The sequence below is a fragment of the Tachysurus vachellii genome, chromosome 26 (assembly GCF_030014155.1).
Source record: "Tachysurus vachellii isolate PV-2020 chromosome 26, HZAU_Pvac_v1, whole genome shotgun sequence".
Lineage (NCBI taxonomy): Eukaryota > Metazoa > Chordata > Actinopteri > Siluriformes > Bagridae > Tachysurus > Tachysurus vachellii.
In genome coordinates, this window is record NC_083485.1 from 8970955 (window position 1) to 8981872 (window position 10918).

General features: G+C 36.4%; 1 protein-coding gene across 2 annotated transcripts in view; it reads left to right on the forward strand.

The window, feature by feature from the left end:
• Nucleotides 1-6236, forward strand: part of ubash3ba (ubiquitin associated and SH3 domain containing Ba) — a 45131-nt gene extending 38895 nt beyond the window's left edge. For both annotated transcript variants that reach the window (XM_060862633.1, XM_060862634.1), the window contains 3 exons: nucleotides 251-357; nucleotides 596-705; nucleotides 1479-6236. In XM_060862633.1, coding sequence (XP_060718616.1) covers nucleotides 251-357; nucleotides 596-705; nucleotides 1479-1616 — 355 coding nt within the window. In that variant the 3' untranslated portion in view covers nucleotides 1617-6236. The remainder of the gene's footprint in view (nucleotides 1-250; nucleotides 358-595; nucleotides 706-1478) is intronic.
• Nucleotides 6237-10918: the final 4682 nt, after the last annotated feature.

Sequence of the window (10918 nt, forward strand, 5' to 3'; positions counted from 1 at the left end):
GTATAAGAGGTAATATACAGCACAAAGAAGATTAAAAACAAAGTGTCGTCTTATCAATTTAAAAACAAAACAAGCTAGACCTAATCTCTAAATATTTAATGTAGTATAGAGTACTGACCATCCAGCTTTAAGCCTGGGGTAATGCTGATGAAGATCCGTGCTTTGTCTGGATGACTCAGTAGTGGAGGCTGGTTGTGATAGGGCAGTGTCTTTGTGATGTCTGGTTGAAAACTTTATCTTTTGCGTCTAGACCTCATATTCCCATCAGCAAGCTGACCGTGTCCGAGTCGTACGACACGTACATCACGCGCAGTTTCCAAGTGACTCGGGAAATCCTAGCCGAGTGTAAAGCTCTGGGTAAGGAGAACTGCTGTTCTTTTCTGTCCTGGATACAGATAATTAATTCAATATTCTTACTGTAATAAAATCAAGATGCAATCAAAAAATTCAAAGCCATACTGACATTACAAGCTCTATTCAGGACATATTTCCTGTTGTATTACAGACAAATGTATAAAAGCTAAAGTAACCAGCTTTGAACTGCTTAAGTGGGTGTGTTTCTAGATTTATGTTTTCCATGTGGTTTTGTGAACAGACAACACAGTGCTGATAGTGGCCCACGCGTCGTCTTTAGAGGCCTGTACACGCCAGATGCAGGGCCTCAGCCCACAGAACTCCAAAGACTTTGTCCAAGTGGTCAGAAAGGTCAGTTACAAAACCTTTTCCCTTTCCTTATTTTTTCGAAATAAATGTACAGCATTTCTCAGTTTTTGTGTATTGTTACAAATAATCTTAACAAACCAAAGGATGTTTTTAGCCTAGATGTGCTGTTCCTACAGTCAGAATGTTTGTCATCAACACTGCCCTCATGGATCTGTCTCATAAACTAAAACGCTTTTGTCTTTTCACAAAAACAAATAAAAAAAAAATCACAAAAGTCTAAGTTGTTTTAATAATAGTGTATTACAAAGTAGTATAAGGTGCACATTAATATTAACGAAAGCATGAAATCTTTTACTCTAGACTAACTATGCTTCATAGTATTATAATAAATCATAAAAGATGCAAGTCATTTTTATCTTGGTTTTGTCATGCAGCATACAAAAGAATTGGCCCTGTGGACTAAACCACTAGAAGGCACTGATGCACCAAATTTGTGTACCAAATATGAGCAAGGAGAACGTCTGCTATATGAATCAGTGCTCATGGTTTAAACATGAGATGTGTCTGTTGTGACCAAATGCTGCGTATTGTGAAGACTCTGTGAATGCTATATGGGATTATTTCTAACTCTGATTCCAAAAGGAAAAATGAAGGGGATTAAACTATTTATGAAACAGTATGATAAATCATTATGGTTAATAAATAGTATAAAATAATGTACTTTTTTTTATTTATAATTTTTTTATTTATTTTTATTATTATTTTTATAAACAAATTTGTCTACAATCGCACTTAAGCTTTCTCCATTTCTGCAGATTCCTTACTTAGGTTTCTGTGCCTGTGAAGAGATGGGCGAGACAGGGGTGTGGCAACTCGTAGACCCACCCATCCTGCCCCTTACTCATGGGCCCAATCACAGCTTCAACTGGCGGGAAACTCTGCTGCAGGACTGACAGGCTCCGCTTCCTTTTGGTTAGCCTGCCTTTTAGCTCTTCTTGCCAAAGGCAGCTCAGAAACACGCTGTCACTCGCTCTCTTCTTCCACTCTGTGGCGCTCCTGCACCATTAGATCTTACACAGAGCAAACCCAGGCTTCCATACAGCCGTGTCTCTGCTGCACTATTTCATTCTGATCATGTACGTCTCCTGTGTTGCAGCAACCATGTCTGTCCATAACTATGCTCATACATTTATGTCATGCCCTTATTAGAGGGCGAGTTTACTGCTTCACTGTCATGGACTTGCGTGAAACTAGTTCAACGCTGCCACATAGAGTAGCTGATGATTCCCACGGGTTTCTCACCTCAGCAAACGTTTCACGGTAGCTGCATCGAATGCTTCGAATCAAACCGACGCTTCCAAGATGGCCGCCCTCCTGGACAGAACAAACTGATGCAGCAAAGGGAACATGGCCGCCACCAGACACACTGTGAGGAAAGTGTTTTGCATCAAGCTTCCAGGCTACTTTTCAAATATGTCGTCAGCGGAAATCAAGCACAAAAGACGAAACTCAAGCGTGACAATCAGGAAGGAGTAGGATCTTTGGAAAGAAGCTGACACGACATCTCCGACACAGATTCCGCCTCAGGATGAAGTTGGTATAGGGCTTATTTTAGCAGTTAAACACTTTGCATGCAAAATATAAATACACCAGGGGTTCTCAAACTTTCAGCCAGGCTCCCCATTAACTATAAAATAAATTTCATGCCTCCTGTGTGCTTAAATCCAACTATTCCACTAAGATTAATTATTAAAAAACATGCACAATGTTTTGGCAATTTATTGCAGCCTTGGTGCTTTCTCTTTCTAAAACTTATAGATTGACTTATTGATGTTTGGACTAAACCCATTCAATTCAAATAGCCATTCAAACAAGTTACAGTAGCTTTAAGAACTCAATAATAAATCTATTTATCTTTGATTATAGTGAGTTATTTCCATCGCTGTAAAAAAAAGTACAAATCATGGACCCTGGGCACTATTTTGAGAACCAAACACAAGTCAATAAGTCTGAGTTGACCATCAAGCTTTGCTTTTAATTCATCAGCAATTATACTGAAACTGTGTCATCATAAAGTACCCTGTTCACACACCCCATTTACGTCAGTGTGTGTACTCTACATGGCCAAGAAAATGTGTACCATCACACCCATGTGATACGTTCCTAAACTATTGCCACAAAGTTGAAAGCACAGCTGTATAGCATGGCTTTGTGTGCTGTAGCATTATGATGCTTTACTGAAACTAAGAGCAAACTGAAACCCACTACAGCATGACAGTACCCCTGTGCACAAAGCAAGCAAAATGAAGACTTGGTTGCAGTGGAAAAACCTGACCTCTACCCCTTTTGGGATGAACTGGAATGCTGACTGTGTGCCAGACTTCTTCACCTGACATCTTTACCTGTTCTCACTAATGCTCTTGTGGCTGAATAAACACAAACCCTCACAGCCATGCTCCAGATTCTACTGGAAAGTACCCTTAGTAGAGGGATGTTTAACAAGCACATATAGGTGTGATGGAGTCCACTGCCTTTGGCTGTATAGTGTATATACAGAATATATATATATATATTCTTTGTCTGTTATACTTTATCATACTCACGCCATTGGTTCTATACATAACATAACACATAACGACATAATAATTTAATCTTGTCTGCAAAAGATCACTAAGGTTCGGTTAAAATGCTGAAATACTGAAAGCAGTTCTTGGTAACAGACTCAGACTTTTTTTTTTTTTTTTTATGTGTGTATATGATGGTGTATATGATGGTATGTACATGCTTGATAAGCCCTGTACAAGCAACAGGTCAATCAGGAAGCCTTAAAATTTGTCCAGGAACTTGGAAAGTAGTCCACAAACAAGTACACGTCTGTACATAGTAGCACACATCAAAACACAATATTTCATGCATTTATTTATCTATTCGTAGCATAACTGCTAGGATTTCTTTTCTGGTGCTTCATATAAAGTTTTTTTTGCTTTTCTCTCTGGTTTAAAAGCAGAAGAATTAAACTGTAGCAACTGTTCTCTTCTAATCTCCACCCTATTTTGTCCTTATACACATCAGCCTTCGCAAGTCACACTTTTTCCTGATCCGTTTGTGTAGCTTTGTTGTTGGGTCTTAAACTAGATTATGTGTGAACATCAGGTTGAACAACATACCAAGTCTATATGTTCTCCATATAACATTTTATCTTTTTTTTTTTTTTTTTTTTCCATGAATTTTGTAAATCTGTTTGACGTACCAATTATGGTTTCAGTTTAGTGGATGGTTATGCATAATTTATCAAACTTATTCTTATAATCAGAGGCATGCATTTTTTTTAAACTTTGTATTCTTAACTGTTATTCAGTTGTGATTTGAGCCTCAAGCTAATTGTTTTTTGTCTTCTATAGAACGTAATGTCTTCAAAATGATGTTCATCTTTTTCCCAGTTAAACTATGAGGAATTGGCTACATTCATACTTCCTCCTGTGAAGCTGTGTGTGCATTCAGTGAAGTGTGTGTGTGCTTTCTACCTGAGATGAAAATGATACTCAATGCCTAGATACATCAAATTGCCAAACAAGTGATTTGTTATTACAAAATGGCAGGATTCACACATCATTCGTATCTCTGTAGGTTAAAACGAGTTGTAGGAAGTGCTAACGGCTCGGCTCCTTAATGCTAATAAAATCAACCAGGCACTTGATCGTGAAAGAGGATGCCTCAGAGTTTGCTAAGATTCGTCCTTTCTGCTGTTTTAACGCTCCCGTGTCAAGTTCCCTGCATAATCGCATGAGATAAACTCGGATTCTCAATTTTTTTTATTAATATATAGTAGGACTTATTTTCTACCCAGTTTATACAGTCAGGTTGCTGACTAGCCTGCTAGTCGACAGTATAACTTAATGTGGTCAGCTAGGATGTGCATGAAATTTATTAAAAAATTCAATATTTTATATCAGGGTTATTCGACTAACATTTTTAATTGTTGAGTTACATGAAATTCCTTACTTTGGAAGATAAAGATAACTAACATGACATAAGTCTGCCTTTAACCATTTAATGTTCATGTATTAATGATTCGTTTCTGGCAAAAAAATAAGACAATTTAAAGTGGCTATATTTTGTATATTTCAGAGATGATACATTTACCACTATGTCACTATTTTTCCTCATGATTTATTTATTTTTATTGACAAACCATGCCTTGTTATTGAACCAGACCAAAAGACCGTGAATTAAATCGACATTTTCAGGATTTGGCAGATATACTTATGTAGAGTAGTTTACATTTATTCTCCTGAGCCATCAAGGATTATAGGCCTCGCTCGTGGGTCCAGCAGTAGCAGAGGTGGGATTTCCTGAACTTCTAAGCAGTAGTACATCATCTTATCCACAGAGCTACCTCAACCCCTAGTCAGTATATTAATCAATATAAAGCCTGGATAATTCTTTCAAAACTAGAACTATACTTTAAATTATTACACTTTTAGAAAATTATATATTAAGCCTTGCAGGGATTTGGGTGTCTGAAAGTTTGTGAAAACCCTCCACTTTTCAGTCCTAATGTCTATAGCCTCATAATTAGTCTCTGGTCTGATGAGCTACTTTCAGCTAAATTGTTTACTTAAATGAATGTGATTGGCTACAACAAATGATTTCATGGTTAGAAAAAGTTGCTGAATGATGGCCATTGTAATCATTTCTGTTCCATTATTTTTTAAATACTCCTTTACTGTATATCTGCTAAATTAATTTATAGGATGATGATCCCTGCTCTGTAATCTTAGGTATATTTAGAAACCATTCTTTTGCAAACATGTTAATGTGAACTATTCCTTTTTCCAACCAAGCATTCAGCTAATACAATTTCCGAGAGAAAGCAAACACGGATGACAAGCGTGGGTTTAAAACAGAAGCAGAAAAGAAACTTTAATAAAGCTTTACCTGTTTGGTCTGCATTTAGTATTTAAAAGTAAACAACACACAAGAAGACAAACTGAAACCAACTTTGTTCAGTGTGTTGTCTGGGAAGTGGGGAAAAAACGTGGCTGTTGAACAAAAACCTAAAAACAACAGTAAGGTTGTAGGTACAGTTGAGTAAAGTTCTTAAACAAATGAATGATTTGGCAAATGGATGATGATGACCACGTGAGCTCAGTTCAAAGATTGATGATCATCGATAACCACGTGAGCTCAGTTCAACTTTTGTGTGTAAGCCATATATTTATATTCAGTAACATGCAGCTTAAGCCGATCTTCTTACTCACGGCCATTAAAGCGCAGCCTCTGACCTTCATGTAGCTCTTCTCCACAACCACTCCATGCATGAAAACACACGATTCCCTTCTTACAGGTAACTTCTTTACTTGAAACAAGTACACACAAGTATACTGCAAGTTGTGTTCTATGTAAGTAAATTATTACTTTGATTCTTATGCATTCCACGGATGTGTATCAGAAGATTGTTCTATTTTGCTGCAAAGGATTATCTTTGTAAATTGTTTCAGATTATTTTGCGACTTATCTGCTTAAAAAAAGATATTAACAATGTTTGAAAAAATAAATGTTTTATCACCATACGAAGTGATGTGATGTTTAGTTATGTTGGCTTAGCTTTCTAACAACCCCATTAGTAAGCTAAGATGGCAACAAAAAAAAAAGGTTTTATTGTTATATTGTCAATATTGTACTATGGCTGTATAACTAATGGTAAAATAATGTGGTAGATCCTTTTCAAAACATTGTTTTTTGTACATAACATAAATGTACATAAATTTTGCTCACATATTACTGGTAAAATGAAATGTACTGTAGATAATGTAGTGGAGTGAGACTTTTGCTGATATTATGCCAAATATAACTGAATTAAGAACAAATGTCAAAACATCCAAAATAACTCCAATACAAAATAATTTGTATAGCTCTTTCAACATGGACATTGTTGCAAAGCAGCTTTACAGAAATATATAAATTCAGGAGAGAAAATTTCCATTCAAAATGAACATTCATCATTGATCTAACGAGCAAACCAGAGGTAACGGTTTCATAGAAAAACTCCCTGATACAGCATGTAGGAAAAATCTTTAGAAGAACAACACTCACAAGAGAAGCCATCATCTGGGAGACACTGTGTAGTGTGATAATTAATATCCCTTCTACTGTATAACTGTGTACTCTCCACTGCGTCTCTCATTTGTCAGACTGTATATTTATAATCACACCTTCCAGTGTCACCCATATGAGGATGAGGTTCCCCTTTGAGTCTGGTTCCTCTCATCATTTCTTCCGTTACCATTCAAGGGAGTTTTTTCTCGTCACTGCCACCTGAGTCGCCTCAGACTTGCTCATAAATACATACACATTTAAATATATCTAACATTAATCTTGAATTTTTATGATATTAATCTTTTATACTATTCTTTATAATAACCTTTTGTTCTATGTTTATGTTCTGTAAAGCTGCTTTGAGACAATGTCAGTTGTAAAAAGCGCCATACAAATCAATTTGAATTGAATTGAATTGAACCCTACGGTTAAAAATGCAATGTTTTGTCTTGTTGAAGTTATTAACGGTTCACTGATGTCTTCATGGTTTGTAAGTGGTACCATCCACAGCGGTCCCATGTATAGCAGGCTGTACATGTGGAGCTCCAAGCGATGAGACTTTGGCCATAAGTAGGGCATAAGGAAGGAGTCAGAATCACTGATACCTCAGGAGGTAGAGGTAGAGAGAGAAAGAGAAGGGGGGGGGGGGGGAGAGAAAGGGAGAGAGAGAAAAAGAGAGAGAGAGAATATATGATTATATGAACTATGTTTAGACTTCTAAGGGTTATGAAACATTTACACTGAAGACAATTTACAGTCTCCAGTCTACCTTATGGTTTGTTCCTGGATAGTTGGAGGAACTTGAAGAACCCAGAGCAAAACCACAGAGACACAGAAAGGACACGTGAAACTCCACACAAACAGTAATCTGAGCTCATACCAGGGACCCTACTGCTGTGAGGTTGAATCACGTTTTAAAAAGATTTTGGAGTGGCACAAGACAAGGAATGGAGGGGGAGGGACTATATGCACTGTTCCTTGTCAATCACACTGACACTAGCCAATCACAAGCATCTGTGAGTTGGCGGCTGTGAGAGAGTTACTCTATCACGTGACGCAGCAGTTTGGAGTGATGTGGTTGGCTGGTTTCCATGTTTTGGGGAAGATTGTGTTCATACTCCGTTTTTGGTAGTTGCTAGGTGGGAAAGACACATGATCAATAATGGGAGGGGAAATTTTTATAGCATTTGCCCAAACCAAATAATAAACACATGCACAGCTCATGTCCTTAAAAAACTGTTTATATATATATATATATATATATATATATATATATATATATATATATATAGTGTAATATAATCATATATATATATATATATATATATATATATATATATATATATATATATATATATATATATATCATATATTTATATACATGTATATAATTTTTCTGTCATGTTAGAAATCTTTAAACATCTACATTGGAGGAGACTCGTGAATATCCCTCGACACTTGCAATATTCCGACTGGCCGCTAGGTGTCAATGCAAATCCAGTAACAATGCAATGGCCCATTTCTGCTGTAGACTACCTTACTGCACGTGTTGGCATGCGCTACATGCATTTATAGACAATGCCTGATAAAGTATTACACTTGATATATTTAAAAGGCATCATTTAAAGCAGGGATGTGGAAATGTTGAAATTCTGAAAACTTGGAAAAATGCCTGAATACTGTATATATAGTTATAGTGCCCTCAAAGTAAATCCTATCTATTTTTAGATGCTACGTTGCTACTCCACTTTAATGGAAATGTGTGTGTAATAATAAAACCATTCAAAATTGTTTCTGAACATGATATAACTACTACTAACAAGAACAACAATGATAATAATAATAACAAACACACACATACATATTACACATTATATTATATATTACACAATTACACATTTTACACAAACAGTACTCATTTGTATTTGTATAGAAGACTCGGTTATGTGTAGAAGTCCAATGCAGTAAAAATTAAAACTGGTTCATCCTGCGGCTTTTGGCAGATCTGAAAAAATCCTCTGGGTTCTTTTTAATAGGTGAGTTTCTGATCTGCTAATGTCCCCAATTCCCCCCCCCCATTCCGATACCTACACATACATACATACACACACACCCACACACGACCCTCTGGTGCAACCCATGATGGTGTTTGATCTATGAGTTGTGGTCTTGCTCTAGATCTTTTCTGTGATCTCACTGGTTAAAGCAAAGATTATCTGTGTGTGTGTGTGTGTGTGTGTGAGAGAGATTAAATGTGACAGGGTCAAAAAGGAAAATTGATTGAGACGGCTGGTGGGCGTTTGGGAATTTCCAAATGTAATTCCAAGATATCCATCACATCACCTATAGCACAAATAACTCAAAGTGAAATCTACAATTTTAATCTTATTTATTTATTTATTTATTTATTTATTTATTTATTTATTACTTTGTTTATTTATTTGTTTGTTTGTTTGGGTGAAAAAGAGAGACTTCACAGAAAGAAAAGATATTACTCAGTGATGGCATCATGATATCATGAATTTAGCAAGATATTTCAGTCCAAATCCTAGCTGCTTGTGCCAGGGGGTTGAAGTTTGACCCGAGACAGAGTTTTGAACAAAATGCTGAGTCAAACATACTTGAGCCAAGTCAAGAGAGAAATAAACAAAAACAGAAAATCAAGGTTTCGCGACTAAGATCAATGTTACTGAAAACCGAGAAGGATGGTGGTCCAGGCGTTGATAATTAGTGGAAAGAGGTGCCAAGAGTTCCAAACATGGCTGTATGTAAATCAACAACATAATGAACCATAATAAACAAACAAACATGTTTTGCATTCATCATTAACCGCTAATTGCTAACCCTTAATAAAAGCTTTGAATTGATGAGCGAAGTCGACTTGCACAGACCCAAGAATATCAAAAATATAAAAGAGATTTTGTATAATTATTCTCTTTAGTAGATGCATCACTATATTCATTCAACGTTCAAGAATAAAAGAAAAATTGTCATGTGTACAGGAGACAGTCAGTTAGACAATACAATGAAATTGACACAAAGTGATATGGAGGACACAAACAATATTAATGACAAATAGTAAGAAGGAGGGAGAGTATTAATTGAAGACATTTGGCAAGAAAATGTGCATATGTGGATTGTAAATATGTTAACCGTAGTAGTGTACGTCAATTTTTGAAACAGGTGAAGGGTGCCAAAACCTTTGGAGCTGAACATAGTTATTGTCATATTGTACATTGTAAAGAAAGACGTCATCTTTCTCTGTTGTTTCTAAATGCAGCTAATGAATATTGTGTGGACTATTGTATGGACAAGCTTTGAGCGCATACACTACGAGAGCGAACACTCCCTTTCCTCTGTGTTTTTTCTAAAAAATGGCGAGTGCTTCAGGGGAGATTGACTAGTGTTACCTCTAAGAGGAAAAAGCTCTTGCTTTTGTCTTCCTGTATCACCTTGGGGCCAACACTTTCTTTCAGAGCAAACCATCACATGTCCATGTTACTACATAAAGGTATTATTGCTCCTTCTATTTTCCTAAAACACAGACATGGATGCACAGAATAAAAGCGCTTTCTTTCTCTGCAATATTCCCTGAACGAGGTCTTTTGTTCCGTGCTTTTCTCATGACCTTTGGCCTTAGGTAGCAGCCGGGTGCCTGTGTGCAGCTTTGAGGTATCCTCCACTTTGTCACACCCTGATACTTACTTATACCCATGATGCACACACACACACACACATTCACTCAAAAAGAGGAATAAAAGAAGATATCAAGAGAAACTGTCTGATTTCACGTTAGCATACAGTATGTTTTAAAACAGGTTGTGACAGAAATCACCGACATTATTACCATGAGGACCGAACTTTACATTAAAAGTTGAAATTTTGAAATGTTTCCCCAATCAATCTGTAAAAAAAAGAAGAAAAAAAAGGATAAACCAGGTGTTTTGTTTTTGTCTGAAACGTAAAACAACGCTAAAATTCTTATATTGAAGCTGATAGTGAGCAGAAGTGCTGTTTGTTGTCTCTAACTTCAGCTGGGACTCTTTTATGTCTGTATTTCTTTGTGTTTATCTGAAAAAAAGGCAAAGAAAAAAAAAACAGTGAGGTTCCTCCATTCTTCTTGTAGATAATAAACTTCAGATTCAAACTAAAATCA